Raw genomic sequence first — 17,220 nt, 5'->3', positions numbered from 1 at the left:
AGGTGCAAGTTTTCAAAGGTACATGTACCTTTATGCACAAAGCCTGATACTTACTTGGAAGTCAAGATTTCTATATGACCTATGTATGCATGTTCACTTCTCCACATTATGCATGCATTGGGCATTGCATGTATCAAGCACACAAACTTAAAAATGTGGACCACAATTTCTTGTCTGGAATATTACTGTTTGTTTATTCTACTTAGAGTAAAATAGTTCATGGACTTCCATTTTGTTTTATTTTTTATCTTTAGCGTTATTAAAGTATTACAATTTTGGTTCAATATACAAATAGTAAATGCTGTTTTTGGTACATTTTCCATGGAATGTAAAGTAGATATATCTTCTGTTTGAATCTATTTGTATGGGAAGCATTCATAACTAATAACTGGGAGGCGTAGAAGAAAATGAGGTAACTATAATGTACTTAATACCAGTGATACTGCTCTGGATTTCCTTGTTAAAATAAAGCATTTTGCTAGTTCTCCTAAAACAGGCCTAATCATCTCTCTTACTTTCTGTACTAGGTACTACTTAGATCAGGTTTGATAACTATGTGCTTAAAGTGATGGTAGCAGCCAGAGGATTCCCTCTTTTAGGATTCCTGATGTTTCAGTATTAGCTTCAGTGAATTTTCATACTGTAGATAGGTCTTTTACGCTTTGCCACTTGCTGATCTCTTTGCAGAAGTGGTTTTTTGTTCTTTTCATCTTACAGATATGATGTAATTGAAGTTACATCTGTAGTTATTCAGTGTTGGCCTTTCTCAGGGCTACATCATTTGGCATTTTTCTATTGTTTTCAGTTTACATAGCATGGACATTTGGACAGACGAATGAATTTTCAGCATAGGGATTAAGGTCCATCAACTCCACTGATAGTATCTGAAGTTACCGTGAATGTAATTAAGTAACTTGTATTGTACTGTGAAACATGTTAAATATGTGCATAAATGTTGCCCGGTTTAGGGCCTTTCTCAAAATTTCAAAAGTAGAGATTAGATGGGCTACCTTACTGACAACTATTTGGTAAATTAGACTATTTGGTAAACTAACTGGTAAATTAGAAGATACATAGAAATATGCATGTACCCTGAGAGAACCTGCATTAATAGTTATTGTGAAGATGTCTGTGACATTACTTTTCATTACCCAGTGCAAAGGGAGTATTTAATTTTAATACAATAATCAGTATATTATTTCTGCCCTCACTGACATGTTTGTTATCACATCTATATTCTTCTTATGTATAATCATGTATTATGAAAAGCATTTAAGGTTTTTATATCCCCCTTTTTATAAACATTGTCAAATTAGATGTATTTGTTTCAATGGAGCTTTGAGTGTGCAGGGAACCATTTTATTCATGACTACCATGTTACTATACTAAACCTTGTTACATGGAATATTTACTTTCCATAATCTTCAAGTATCAAAGTCCTATTTTATTCCATCCTTAACTGGAATGAAGTATGGCTAGTAATAAATATAGAGTGAGAATCGAGAGCATTATTATTGTAGGTGTTTCTTGCGTAATAATAATTATTCTTCCTAAGATTTTGGTAGTATCACTACACATTATTTTGCCCCACACAGCCGCCTTGAAATGAATTCGTTCTTTACACTGTTGTTTTATGATTAGGGAATTGGATAGACAAACTCTCTCTTCATTCCCTTCAGTGACTGTGTTCCCTGGATACCCTTTTAATATGTTAATTCACAGAAGAAATGTCTATTTGTGGTTTTAACTTTTTTCCCCCTTTTTATTCTGTTTCAGGAAAGTGAAAGTCAAGCAATGTCTACCAATTTAAAATATCTTTCCTTGGGGATCTTGGTCTTTCAGACCACTAGTTTAGTTTTGACTATGCGATATTCTCGGACATTGAAAGAGGAAGGACCTCGTTATTTATCCTCTACTGCAGTAGTTGTTGCTGAACTTTTGAAGATTATGGCCTGCATTTTATTGGTCTACAAAGACAGCAGTATGTTTCAGGTTTTAATCTAGAAGTAGCTTTCCTATATTTTATCCATTGTTGTATTTCATTGACAGCTGCAAAAACAGGTGTGAATGCTATGATAATGAGCTATGTGAAAGCCAATATCAAGAGAACAAAAAATTGCCCTTCCCACATCAAAATATATATGAAGGAGATCTAAATGTATTACCATGGGAAAGTTAACCTATTAACAGGGAAGACCTCTGTTTGTACCTCACACCTAAGCACACAGTATAACCATCTGTAAATTTAGTATAAATATATACCCAAGAGATTTCTATTGTGGGTCAGGATGTAGGGTAAGAACTATTGTCTGGCCATAATGAGGTCATGCAAGAGTGGAAGGAGGGAAGCTGTTCAAGTGTTATGGAAAGAAGCACAATATTCAAAAGAACTCACTTTATTTTCAAACTCACTTTAGTTCTCACATTGTAGATTTTATATAGCACAATCATTTTCCACTTTCCAGGACCTCAACATCTTGTATTTGGTTTTCATCTCTCAAACAAAAATCTTCACATCTGCTTCAACATTGACATATCCATAAACACATACGAGGTTTTCATAAGCTTGGTATAATGTTAAAGAAAAGATTTAGCGGCAAAATGAAACTGGTGAAGTTTCATGGGGAAAGATTTGCACTTAATAGACTTTCACTTTTTCTTTTTTTAGGAAGCCCTATTAAATTCTTAGCCACAGAAATTATAATCAACGTAGGATTTATTAAAATTATTTTGAATAATTGTTTCAGTTTTAGTATTTTGGGCTAATGTGGACACTTTGTATGATAGCAAAGTATCAGGAGTTGCATACCTTATAGAATAAATGTAAAAACCTGAGAGAGATCATACTTTTTTGAAAGCAAAAGTGCTACACACTTCTTATGATAAAGCTAAAAGAGCAATTTGTAGCCCTCCTGTTTTCCTTCCCTTTTTGAATCTTTATCTCTTTTATTATTTCTGTGAATAGAATGCAATTTACGGGCTCTGAACAGAGTGTTACATGATGAAATCCTTAACAAGCCTATGGAAACACTTAAACTTGCTATTCCGTCAGGGATTTATACTCTCCAGAATAACTTGCTGTATATTGCGCTGTCAAACCTAGATGCAGCCACTTATCAGGTATTGTATTTTTAGATTTTTCCATAATTGTACAGACAAACTAATGGGTTATGTAATAATAACTTTATTTTGTCTTTTCAGGTCACATATCAATTAAAAATTCTTACAACTGCATTATTTTCTGTGTCTATGTTAAGTAAGAAATTAGGTGTATACCAGTGGCTATCATTAGTGATTTTGATGACGGGAGTTGCATTTGTACAGGTAAATATCAATAATATGTGTCTAAGTGACCTAGGATTGTTTTCTTTTTATTAAGGGACTCAAGTATTTGAATGTAGGTAATTATATTCTGCCCCCGAAACTAATGAATTCAGATATAAAGTTTCAATAATTTCCAGGGAAGAATCGTAGGATAGAAGAGTTTGCTGATATGGATTACATATTTTTTGTCTGCTCTGTGGTTTTTGAGTTACCTTTTAATTTTTTTAAATCTCTTATGGTTCTTAAGAGACTTTTCAATATGCCTCTGCCTACAGCCTTGCAACATTTTTGTAAAATAATAAACATCATAAACATAAATACTACATATAATATCTTTCCTGCGATTGATTGAGAGTGGCCATTCATAAAATATGTTGGGTGAAATCCTGACCCTCTTTAAGCTAATGAGAGTTTTGCCATTAAGTTCAGTGAGGCCAGAATTTCACCCCTTATTCAACAGAATAAAAAGGAAAAAATTGTAGTGGTAGATTTGGCTGAAATTTTCAAAAATATTTGATAGAATATCAGACTTTACAATAGCACAGTAAACTGCATTTATCAGCAGTATAGATCCTTAATAGAAGACAAACTTGCATTCTATAAACATTACAACCTAATTTTATGAAATAATTTTTATCATTTTTTAAAATGTTCACTTATTGTTTTGTTTTTTCACTTAGTTGCCCTCAGATTCTCAAGCAACAACTACTAAAGAGTTGTCAGCAGGATCTCAATTTGTTGGCCTTATGGCAGTCCTTATAGCCTGCTTTTCAAGTGGATTTGCTGGGGTTTATTTTGAGAAAATTTTAAAAGAAACCAAACAGTCTGTGTGGATCAGAAACATCCAACTTGGTAAGTCCTGTTTTGACTATTTAAAGAAAAAGATACTGCATTCAGAAGAACTGTGAACGAAGATTCAGATGGACATTAACATTTTAGCATGCTGTGTATAATCAAATTCTTTCAAAACATTTAGCAAGTTTGATATCTGCTTTGCTAACAGGAACTCCAGGAGTTGCATCCTGCTCTGAACTCAGTTACTGTATTTAACTTGCTAATTCAGTGTTTGTAAGTCTGTTTGCTTTGATTTATAATAGAAATTAATGCCTTCTGGAGAATAGTTCCTACAGTATGTTGAATTTGGACTGTGGAGCATTTGAAATAATGTAATCTAGTGCAGTGTCTGTATATCCTATGTGATTTATTTGAAATATGGTTGTGACTATCTTCTAAAGTAATTAGGTAGACTTGATGTCTGTGTAGAAATATGAATCCAACACTTCACAAACACTGAATTGATTTTAAAGTATTGACATTTTATCTAGTAAGGTTTTTATAGAATTTAGAAAAACAGTAGAACAAAATAAATGTTTAAAGCTATATTTTTGTAAGAGAATTTGAAAATAAACATAACCCCTATGTCTATAACTAGAGGGATTATAGACTGACATTTTTAAAGACAAAGTGAACTCCTTTATCACCCAGATGAATTATGATCCTAACTCTCGTGCTAGGATCATGATTCTACCATTTCACTATCCTCATCTACTGCACATGCTCTCTCTCTCACCACCCATCTCAAAAGTGGTTCTGAATCCCCTGGAAACTGACTTTTGAAGATGACCAACACTATCCATTTTGAACTGGCTTCCACTTTGAAACCAGTTTCCTCACATAGGTGAGTGGAAAATATCTGTAAGCAGCAATATCTCCTCCCTTGTTCCCCTGCTTCTTATCTCCCCCCTTGTTCACCTTCTTCTTCTGATAGGCAGAAGGTGAACATATTGTCTCCATCTATGTGCAACTGTAGTCTAAGTACTTACATGTAAATAAATGCATCCAGCAGGATTTGAACTTTCCAGTGTCTCAGTAATGAGTACTGATGATCACACAGTGCCACAGTACTAGATCATATTGTCCCCTCACAGGGATTTGGCTCATATACTGGGGCTGGCATGCTACTGAATATGGACAAGGTACCCTGACAACTGCAGGGAGTGCTTCTTTATTAGATATTTGAAGAAGGTGGTAAAAAATTATGGATGTTTGGAAGTATGAAATCTTTTATTTTTCCTTTGACTCTGCTTGTTGCAATGAATTGAACTAAAAATACTCATAATTTGACTAGAACATAGAGTATTATAAGATTGCAATACATATTGAAGAGGTATTTTAATTTAGGGAACTGCATAAATCTTTCAAACTAGAGGGAAAATTAATGTAACTGTTTACTTACGGCTACTTACTGAAGTTGTATATATTTACACAATCTTCTTAATCTATTTTCTGGTTCCTTTCCTCGTGCTTAACAGGAAACCAAGACTCACTGTATTTCTGTCTACAAATCCCCCTATGCTCCGTTCTGAACACATTAGTTATGCTTACTCTCTCTTCGTGTCCCACACAGATTTGATCTCACCCACCCTTTGGGTAGAGGGCAAGAAACTTGCACTGAATCTTGGGTTTTCGGATGTGGACCACAAATACGAGTACTTTGTAGGGAAATATACATTTATTTGATTTAGGCCTTCATTAAGGCCAAGTCTAAAATTTCACTAGAGTTCTGAAGTAATTCACACTGTAAAGATGTAACAGCAGAGCACACATTTGAAATGATGACAAAGCAAATATTCATAACTGTTGAAAAGTGATTATTCTTTGATAAATTGTTTTGCAGTTTTTTTGCTACAGTGTAGAAAGGAATCTACAAAAACGGACAATTTTTATCAGTTTGATGTTGTCCCTGGTCCCTCATTAGTGTTCCACTGCTTGCTGTATGAGAACAATTACATTCTCAAAATATGCAAAGTGACTGCATGCGGTAGTGATACATTGACCTATGAGTTTAAATTTGAGGTTTATAATAGTGAAAGGCATAAGTCAACTTTTTCGGAAAAATATTTTAACATTTTCAGTTATTTTAACTTACCGTGGCGAAATAGTTTAGGAATGTCTGTTTCATTATGTTAAACATTTAGAAAGTTTTAAGTTTTCTCTTCAGAAATTAGAGGAATATTAGCCACAATTTCCTTTTAAATATTTTTATAAAATTTCTATAAAATAGGATCACGAAGTAATGCTCCAACAATTCCAACTCCAGTACAAGCACAATATTCAGGAGAATTCTATAGTAACAAACGAGTTTGTGAAATAAAACTATTTAAAAAAATATAAAGGAACAGACTTTCAGTTTCAAGCTTCTTAAAGATTCGTTATAAATTGCAAATAATTTTTAAAATAAAAAAATACTTTGAGAGTATCCCTTTTAAAAATTACACCCGTACACAGGAGTTATCTGCAAACCTAAAGTGTAAAGCAATATAGGCCAAGAATAAATCAGTCTTATAACTGAAATAATCAAAATCTATTATAAGAGGAAAAAATATTTTTAAAAAAGGTTTCTGTCAGACCCACTGGTTTGGTTTAAACGTGGTTGTTATATTGCAAACCAAGGCATGATCTTGAAACTTGATTTACGTGGGCAGACCCCAGAAGTCATGCAGATCCAGTTATAGGAGTAGGGACCCCCTTTTTTTTTCATTTCAAGCTTTCAAGTCTGTCTTTTTCCTTTTAGGATTTTTTGGTAGCATATTTGGATTGATGGGTGTGTACATTTATGATGGAGAACTACTGTCAAAGAATGGATTTTTTCAAGGATATAACAAACTTACCTGGATAGTTGTAGTTCTACAGGTAATGTATCTAAACTCATATGCTTACATAAAAGTGACTTGAAACTTATTCCCCCATGAATGCTTGGGGAAATCATGCTGCTAGTTCCCATTAGTGCTAAAAAGAATTTTGCAAGTAAATGACCTGTGCATCAGTGGCAAAATAGACCTCTAAACAGAGAAACTGGCACATTATTAGCAATCCAAACATTGAGTTATCAAGCATTGTGCAGAGTAAAATTATACAACAACATTAAATTTGTAATGTTAAAAATGAATTAATAAAGAAAATAAAGCCTACCACAAATTATACAGCCCTCCCCCATAACCATCTTTATAAGCCAAAAATGTAGCACACCCACTCACTAGTAATGTCGTCTGGCTAATATAATTGATGATCTCTGTGCTACGGAAGGAGTTCTGTTGTCAATTGCTTTCATCCACCATATCTACAACAGCATAAAATATACCTAATGCCTTTATACAGAACTAAAAACTTTTTAAGAAATGTGTGCAAGGTACTGAAATAGATGTTAACACTGAAATCATCTATTACGTGTCACAGTTTCAGGTAACTGCACCTTTAATCCTCATCTGTGGTCTTCTCAAGGAATGTCCACTCAGATTTCAGGCCTCTAGCCTTCAGCTCTCTTCTGGTCAGAGGCCTGCATCCCAGTATCTTTTGAGCAGGATTTTAGGCTGTGGCTGCCTGTTGTTCCATTGTGATTTTCTGCAGGCAGGTCTGACTAATGTCTAGCTCTTGCTCTCTGATTTCTCTCCAAGAACAAGGACAATGTTCTTACCGGTGGTTAGAGTTCTTACTAGTGGTTACAAGTTACCACACAGCTTTTTCAAAGTAGACTACATTTAATCTAGGATAAAAAGAGAATTTATAAAACAAAACCAGGATCTTAAACGTTTGACCACTAGTTCCCCATCAGTCCTGTGGAGACCCTGACAGACTCTAGTCTTTTAATTCTAACACATTGACATGGTTGGGTCCTCCAAAAGGTCATGTCCATTTCCCAAATCAAAAAGATGACTCTTGAATCTGTTTAAACTCAGCCTTCATACCCCAAAGGCCTTTGTTTCTCAGCTTTCCAAAAACAGGTAAAACCAGTCATTGCCCCTTCCTCTTCAGACAGCCCAAGCCTCAAGGGGCCAGGAATCTGCATAGTCAGCTTTGGGATTTTACAGTGATTGCCCCTTAGTGATTCCAGATTCCACAGGAAGTCTCCCTCCTCACCCCATGAGCTAGGAACATACAAATATATAGAGCATGTATTGATATAAAGATCTATAAATATTCCACTGGCTCATATCTTCTTGCCCATCTCATTATAATGATATGTGAAGAGTTTCCATGCTTTCAGGGCCTGGCTCAAACATACTGATGATATCTCTTATTATTAAATACAATAGTCTGAGGATAGGCCTGTGTTTGCCATATCTGTCACAGTAGATTTTTTAAAATATCTAAAATCTGTGCATATCTTAAGAGTGTCTCAATCTTTTTTTAGGCACTAGGGGGCCTTGTGATTGCTGCTGTTATAAAATATGCAGACAATATTTTAAAAGGATTTGCAACATCTTTGTCTATTATATTGTCAACATTGATCTCCTATTTCTGGCTGCAAGATTTTGTCCCTACCAGGTGAGAGTTTATTGTCCATGTATATGTGAATATAAAAGTTGCTGAAGATTTAGGTGCTTGGTAATATTGGTGGATAATAATGTATAGAAGTATGGTTGAAATTATTTTTAAAGGATTAGATGGTTTTCTGAACTAAAATATGGAGGTAAGGATTCTGACCTTAGTTTCATAATATGATAATTCATTAAATTTTCCTTAAGTATTGTAGTATAGGTGACAAAATTAAGTCTTCTCTGAGAGCCCTCCAGTCAGAGCCCAGGAAGTGATGTGGCAATGAACTTCCTGCTGCTATTTTTCTCAAAGCACTCTGCCCCAATCTCCTCCCCCATGCTTTCTAGCTTGCTCTTCTCCTTCCTCTCTCTTTCCTGTTTGCCACCCAGTTATTTTGCTTCCCCAAACCTTTGTTCAAGCATGTGGTTTCTCACTGCCTGTTTCCCTCCTGCCCTTCCATGTAGTTTTTAACTTGTCCTTTCTTTATCTTAGTTGGCCTGGTTCCACATTTCTTCTCTGTTTCTCTTTAGCTGGTTCTACCCCACCAGCTCCTCAGTTTTTACCTTACCCCATCCCCCTAAGTGTTTGTTCTTTTTCCATTCCCAATTTTGCACTTTACTTCTCCCACTCACTTTTCTGTGGGGCCTGGGACTTGTCTATACGTAGCCTATATGCACTGCTATACCACATGTCCAAGCTGTGCTCCCCTGATGATGGTTCTTTGTTCCCCCTGGTTCTTCAGACTGACTGCTGTTGCCTCTCCATGCTCATTTTCACTTTTGTTCCCCTTTAGAGCAGCATCCCAATCCCCAAGGTTGTCACAATAGTATTATCTGTCTTCCCCCTGCCATTGGCCTTATTTTTTTGTTTCTTGGCACAAGTTGTTATGGTTTCATAAAAATACCTAGCTCTTCTATAATGCTTTACAAAGGAGATAAGTACCATTATCCCCATTTTACAGGTGGGGAAACTGGTACATGGGAAGGTGAAGTGACTTGCCCAAGGCCAGTGGCAGAGCCAGGAATATAATCCAGGTCTCCTGAGTTTCTTTTTGGTGATGATTTTTTTTCCAAAAACAATATTGTATGTTTTAATGGGAGTATTTTCTTTAAAAAAAGACACAAATTCAAAGACCCCTCCAGACCTAGTATAATGTAACATGACCTTATGATTCTTCAGATTTTGAAAGGTCGTGTATACTGCCCTTATTGTGCATTGATAAACCATGCTATAATGACTTTTAATACTGCAACACATTTTAAGAATATTATGTATTGGGGCAACACTATGCCAACTTTTAGTTAAGTTAATGGGACTTTGCACAGGATTGTAATGGATCTACATTATTCAGAGTGGACTAAAGATTCAGACTGGAAAGTAGTTTTAAAAATAGTTGCTTGCGATGCACAGACGTTTCTTTCCAAAATAAAGTATAATTATTTGTAATATTTTAAAAGGTAAGTTACATTCTGTATTAACATTTTCCAAATTGTCTAAAAATGAAATAAGGCAATTATAGGGCCACAAAAAACAAAAATAAAACCTACACATTTTAGATTTTTGCTATCAATAATAAGAAGCTGACACTTATTTTGCCAAATAAAAATAAATTTAAAATGTAGTTAGCTATGTTGAGTTTCAGCCAGAAATACATTTTAATACTTAACTTGTCAGACCCTGAAAAATGTGGTTTATAATGGAAATATGAGTAAATATTTGAATGCAATTCATCCCATAAGGAGGATTCAAAACTTAAGGTATAAGCTAGTGTTAATCTATATATACCATATTGGAACAGTTTAACCCTATCTACACTTAAACTGATTCTTGGGTAACAACAACAATCTGGTTGCTGCTCATCTGTGTTCTGATCTGATTTGTCACGTTATCATAACAGGGTTAAAATAAACATACCCTAGCCTTAGTCTCTAAAACAGAAAAGCTTTAGCACGGTTTGACACATTGCATATAGGACTGGCAAAACTATATTAAAACATAGTTGGACAGCAAATAAATATAACTACTGTGGTTAGTTTTGCATGCTTGTGTATTGTAGATTGAACAAAGGGGACTAAATATGCAGCTACACTAATTATCCTTTGGCAGTTGCTTCGTGAAAGGACAATCCTGTTTAATCTTTGGAGTATGTCAGTGAAATACCATGTTTTTTACTTCACCGTTGATAGGTTCAGTCTTCTTAGTTGCTTTTCATCTCTCCCTATACTCATAGTTTAAGAATAACAGATGAGTAAATTGCCAGTTCATTATAAATTGAAGGAACATATTTTTCCTCCACTAGAAATACCCTAGAGAATGAATGTCATTTCTCCTGACCAGATAATACAAATAATATTTCACTGACTGAAAAAAGTCTTTTGTTTTTTGTTTTTTTTTCCATGTTCCATTCAGTGTCTTTTTCTTTGGAGCCATTCTTGTGATAGCAGCTACATTCCTATATGGTTATGATCCAAAACCTGCAGGAAATCCTATCAAGGCATAGCAAACTTCGTTATCAGCCTCTTTCTCAAGATTGTGCATTAGGGACCTCAACAAGAATTCCGTATGTCAGATTTCATCATGCACTGGAAGGAAAGGATCACTACACTGAATGTGAGGAAGAACATGTTAATGGTTTTGAAGAACCAAAGGGTTGAAGACAGAAAATAATGTATGTAAAGCTGATGAAAAAAATTAAAGGGGAAAGCCTAGTGCAAGTTGGTAATAAAAACTTGAACAAAATGTTTCCAAGTAACTACAATTAGGAATGTTTACAGTTTGAACTTGAGGTTATATCTAATGATTTTACTGTTTTGATTGCTGCAGAAATATATCCTATGCACTCTTTGCAAGAGCACATGACAGTTTTTGTCAGGTTATATCTGTTTTTGCGAATTTACTATATTTAATCTTAGTAAATGTGTTTTTAACTGTTTGTCTCTAGAGATCAAATCAGATTGAATATAATGGTTCTAATTAGGGATTCCTTATTAAAGCTGTGAAAACTGTGATTGAAATACATTTTCACACATCCAAGATTTTTATATTTATAGGTTGATTTTAATAAATAGAAATCTGAATTCTGTTGCTTAACGATATAAAGTTCTTATAACGTCAAGGTTCTGATTTAAATCTGTAAAAGAGAGAAATTCAGAGTGACGGCTAGACATTCCAGCTTTAACTGAGATGATCATTTGTGTTATAAGCCACCTAATAATTCTGCATCAAACACACCATAGACTCCTGCAATAACCAGGCACAATGGCATTGGTGTTAAAGATGGAGTGTTTGCTTGGATGACATTCATTCCCTTATTTCTATTGATATAAATCAACTTCTTAATATTATCTTAAAATAGCTTTTATTATTTCAGTTTTCTTTGGAGATTTTTTAAATTGTGTTTTTAAAAAAAAACGCTTAAATAAATGTTTTTAATTATTGTTATCTCTAACAGCTTGTTTTGGAGCCATTATGGTATATAATGTATATACTGTAGTGTACCATATTACGAAGTTATTTTTAAATGGGTGTTGTTTACTCATAAGAACTCCTCCAAGGCTTTTAGTACATATGTATATAATGGCTTGCTTAAAGATTTTTTTTTATTTTAGGAGTCACTGAGCCAATTGACTAAATAGCTCTTCTGGAGCTATTCAGTCTAGTGTTGGAATTACATAATTAGGAAACATGGTGATTATAGTAAACAACAAAATTATGGGGAACAGTTATTGTGTAATATATACATGTAAACAGATGATATTCTTTTTTTACCTAAAAAATACCAAAAGCAATTAGATCATATTATGGATAAATCTCTTCCTAAATTATTTTACATATACTTATTTGTTTCATTCATACTTCTCCCTTCCCCCATCCTCACCCCCAAAAAAGGCTTAAAATAAATTGTTTCATAAGATCTTTTATGACATGTATTAATATGAAGTAACTTCTCAGCTAAGTGTTATACTTGTGAAAGTATAAATTTGTAATAGAAATGTTGACAGTCCCTTACCTGTAGCATCACAAATAGTGAAAATCAAAGTATTTGATGTCGCGCACATACGGGTCAGCAGAAATTAAAACTGTTGTGATGACTGAAAAGTCTTTAAAAATGTTTACCAAAGTATTGCAATCAATTTTCCAAAATGTTTTACTGATGGACTGGTAATAAAGAATTCCACAGAAAATGCCATGAGATTTTAAAATAAGCTATTATAATGGAGAGGTCAAAATCATTCATCTTTCCAGTAGGTAAGAATGTTTTTTTCTAAGTAATAATGTGGATTAATCAGCTTTAATCCAACTTTTTTGTTTACTATTAGGGAAATAGAATAGAGGACTCCCAAATGTTATGGAAGGGGTTGAACTAGAGGTACTATTGCCTCTAAGATCTATGCATAATTGTTATGCTCTCTGATCTCCAGATCAAGCAAGGAGTATCATACCTTCAAGATTTAATCTTATAGGTTGTCACAAAGTGATTTACAAACCAAGTATGGATCACTTCACTCACCACTGAAATGCACTGCTGAGGTAAAGTATGTCAACTATTTAACAGTGCGCAGCAATACTTACATAACGGTTTAGGACAGGAAGTGAAGGATGCCTTATCCTCTTGAAACTACATAAGGAATTTAGGTAGTCAGACTACAATTATCTGAATTGGAACTTGGTCAGGACAATAATATTGTCAATTGCTTGAGAATTACAGCCGTGGCAATTAGCAGATGACTTCTATTGGCTACTCCATTGATAAACTTCATTCAACAAGATGAAAAGCCAGGGAAAGTGTTGTGGGGAGGAAGTGGGATCAAAAGGCACTGCATTGTCAGACCATAGACAGTGATTGTCGGTGTCTGCTGTAAGAAATCCAGTCTTGTTCTTTCACCCAGGGCTGGACCAATATCACAAGGAGCATCAGTTAAAGGGAAGAACAGACACTTATGATACTGGATCTGTGAATAAAATAGGCTTTGGAAAACATCTCTCTGCTTCACTGGAGCAAATCAAATCCTATTCCTGAGATACATGGAACCAATGTGGTTGCTGTGGAAAGGAATAGGGCAGGATTTGAAGAGGCTGCACAGGTTGTCTGCATCTCCTGTGTGAAGCAGTGCTATCTGGAAGGCACAGTTACACTTTTTCACAGAAATAGTTTCAGTGCCAGGTAGGATGACATGCAACTATGGATCCACTAGCTATCCATTCTTATGGAGAATATACAGGAACTGCAGAAGCATGGCCTCTGCAGAGCATTCAAAAGCCTGGAAAGTAGCAGAGACATAGTGTGCTTTACATATATCCCAAAGCTCATTTTTAGCACACAGATTAGTTTTCCAAGACTTAGTGAGACTTTCTGACCCTTTTTTTCATTCTTTAGTATAGTGAATTAATTAATTTAGTTGTATATTTAGGCATCTTATGTATACTTAGTACCAACCTTTTATTTTAATATTTATAGCGTTATAGCAAGGTATTTATTTACAACAACATGAATGTGTGATTATTTGTTTTTTGAAAGGCACACATTATGGAAGTACCAGTATTTTATTTAATATTGTATTTGGAAATCACTTGAGGACCTCCAGAATGTGCAGCAACAGTAAACTGTCAGGCCAGCTAGAACACAAGAAAAGCATCATAGCTTGAAACTACTGATACATGGAATTATCCTGCAAGTGAAATAAACCAGCAACTCAGTGGTGGGAAAAACATGAGTGAGGTAAAAAGATTTAAAAAAAGATTTTCTTCACAAATTGATAAAATTTTCTATCCACAAGTGCCCATTAAATCAGTTGTATCACAGAGAATTCAAATAAGCTTGGCTTGTGGCTGTATTAAACTTCTGTGTTTTTGACAAAGTACAACACAGTTGCTCTGTCACCAAAAATTTTGAAACCTGTGGGATTAGATTAATGTTCTAGTTCCTAGTTATATAAAATAACTTCTGTTAACTGTGATTTTTACCTTTTTGTTTCCTTTTTCTTCATGAAATGGATCTTGTGTATTGGCAGCATACCTGCTTTTCAGTTACTTAGACGTGTCCACTCTTTGGTTTGGGGAACATGTAATTTTTTGGGTTTTTTTTAACTTATTTTTATGGGTATAATTCAGAAGAATGTAATTGATTTGCTTTTTTTGTTCAACTGTTTTTCAATTGATAAATCAGTGTTTTGGCATTTTTTATGCTATTCACGTATTGTTTATTTAACAAGACTTTTCATATTATTTTCTTATCAGTCTTTCATGTTCTACTGTCTAGTAGTAAGATTTGTCCTTGGTTAGTCAGTCTCCAGTATTGATCATGATTAATTTTGCTTTTGTATTACTGATATTATTTTCAGGCTAACATTATTGAGAGGGGGGGCTATAATCAGGGCCCCCACATGGGGGGGGGGAGAGAACGGTACACTTTACCGGGACCTGGAGGCCCTGGGGGCCCCCACCCAGGCTGCAACTCCCATTACCATGAAGAAAAAAAGGTTCATGGCTCATGAGATTGTACGTATATGATGAGGGATTGTGGTATGTGTATGGGAGGGGGCCCGTGTTACAAGTTTGTACTGATCCCGAAAAAAATTATGCTTGGGCCCTGGTTATAACACTCCTTTTTCCTCCCCTCCTAAACCAGATATTTTCCTGTAATAATGATAAATATAACATTACAAATCAACTGCTTGTGTGACATAAAAGTTAATAAGTGTCTGACACTCAATTATTATGTGAAGGCTGAAGGAATGGTCCTAGACCAGGCTTTGTTTAACTGTCCTGCCCATTTGTAATGTTAATTTTTTTTTTACAGTCAGTCCAGAACTAAGGAATTCAACTCTTTCCAGGTGAGCACTTTGTGTGTATTCATAGATACATAAGTGCCTGAGAATCAAAAGACACTAGTGAGAAAGATATAGGGAGAAGTAAAGCAAAATAGAAGGGTTCATACTGGATGCCTAAATGGTCTCTTCTGACCCTTCTCTTTTGCAGCCAAATTCTTTCCTTTGATGAATGTATGGCTCCTACTAGAATCAGCGGTAGACACAGATCAAATTATAGCGTTATGCAATGTGACGCTCCTTCCTCAATGAGTGCTGCAGGTATGCATCCAAGGATAGAATTTCACCATCATATACCATGATGGTATTTTAAGCAAAAGCTGCAAAAAGTTTTGGCCTTGAACCTGCAAACTTTGACTGATGAGTTAATCCCATTGATTTCAGTAGCAGTATTTACTGGAGTAAGAACTACTGACCTCAGTAAGAGCTCCCAGACTCAGTCCCTTGCTGTCATGATCAGCACATCTTCCTTTTGGATTTTTGTAGTTTGACTTTGTTCGCTAATTAATTTTAAAATTAGTTTTACATCTATTTATCTTAATGTAAGATACACATTCATACATTGCTGCAAATGTCTTACGAGTTGTTTTACACATTAAAATTGATTCAGCATATGTATATATGATATATATTACATTTGAACAAACTCTGTTTCCCCCTAACAAATCTGGATGAATATGAGTTTTGGAAACAAAGGTGATTTTTCATTTGTCATCACTGTTGGCTGTACCATGGCATGCAGCTTACATGATCCAATGTATCAGACTGAAATAACTCCTTACCTATAATGGGAAAAAAATCCTACTACATTCCAATGTCATTGTAGATAATGTCACCATATTAATATGCAAATACAGCTATACTTCGTCACCAGTTTTAGTGAGAAAACAAGACATGATAGAAAACCTCTTAAAATCATCTGAGGGGGAGGGGTTGGAATCAGAGTTTAGTGTTAACCCATTTCAGAAGCAGAATTTAACATTCTTTAAATTGTATTACATAAACTTATCAGGATTTGACAACAATCATAGCAATATCCTTTGGCATACGAACGAACCCCCTGATTTTTGGGTTAAGCGATAGCTGTATCTCTCAAGACCCTATCTAAACTTGTAGAAGAACCATGAAAATTGGAGATGGGCAAAATCTATGAGATCATCAAGTCCACTGCACCTGCCAATGCAGAGGAGGGAAAAAAATCTGTCAGTCTTTTTGCAACTTCTGCTATAAAAACATGCACACGGGAAAACTTTCATTTTACTTTTACTTTTCTCTCCAGAGTTTTCCATCTTTGCCTTTAGTTTCATTGAAGAAGGCAGCGTTCAAAAATCCACACTTAATTAAATTGAAAGGGAAAATTCCTTCAGTTCTTAATGGACCTATTAGTCTTCATTTTCTTTCCTCTGCATCATTAACAGTAGATGACCCTAATAAATAATACAATGTTTCATCCAGAACTTTTATCATTTGACTGAGATCCAGATTAATAGATTATTCCCTTGTAGGAAGGTACTGTGGCCTTCCTCAGAGCCTGGGACCGAGGAAGGCTCGTGACGCCCCTGCAGAACAGGGCCTTACAGGCCAAACTGCCCCGCAACAGAGGGGCGGAGCCAAGGCAGGAAGAGGAGCTATAAAAGGCCAGTCTAGCAGCTCAGTAGGGAGAAAGCGGCTGTTAGAGGCAGATGGTCTGTCTCAGAGACTGTGGCATAGGCCAGACCCAGACGCTGTTTGGAGCAATCGCCCCACTGAGCGG

General features: G+C 35.1%; 1 protein-coding gene across 5 annotated transcripts in view; it reads left to right on the top strand.

Moving 5' to 3' along the window:
• Nucleotides 1-17,220, top strand: part of SLC35A3 (solute carrier family 35 member A3) — a 31,860-nt gene that overhangs the window by 12,439 nt on the left and 2,201 nt on the right. Inside the window, exons 2-9 of one of the 5 annotated variants that reach the window (XR_010918060.1) lie at nucleotides 1,777-1,981; nucleotides 2,966-3,120; nucleotides 3,202-3,324; nucleotides 4,005-4,176; nucleotides 6,899-7,017; nucleotides 8,516-8,649; nucleotides 11,050-14,359; nucleotides 15,440-15,473. Coding sequence is in view for 3 of the 5 variants with exons in the window: in XM_067538380.1 (XP_067394481.1) it covers nucleotides 1,777-1,981; nucleotides 2,966-3,120; nucleotides 3,202-3,324; nucleotides 4,005-4,176; nucleotides 6,899-7,017; nucleotides 8,516-8,649; nucleotides 11,050-11,140 (999 nt within the window). In the remaining 2 variants the exon portion in view is untranslated. Of the gene's footprint in view, nucleotides 1-1,776; nucleotides 1,982-2,965; nucleotides 3,121-3,201; nucleotides 3,325-4,004; nucleotides 4,177-6,898; nucleotides 7,018-8,515; nucleotides 8,650-11,011; nucleotides 15,345-15,439; nucleotides 15,474-17,220 lie in introns of those variants that run through there. The other 4 variants (XR_010918061.1, XM_067538381.1, XM_067538380.1 and 1 more) reach the window with 4 other exon arrangements.

The sequence above is a fragment of the Emydura macquarii genome, unplaced genomic scaffold (genome assembly GCF_026122565.2).
Source record: "Emydura macquarii macquarii isolate MOO-44397 ecotype Brisbane River unplaced genomic scaffold, CSIRO-AGI_Emac_v2 contig_480, whole genome shotgun sequence".
In the NCBI taxonomy this organism is placed as follows: domain Eukaryota; kingdom Metazoa; phylum Chordata; order Testudines; family Chelidae; genus Emydura; species Emydura macquarii.
The sequence above is the reverse complement of the archived record's forward strand: the minus strand, read 5'-3'. Positions and strand labels throughout refer to the sequence as shown.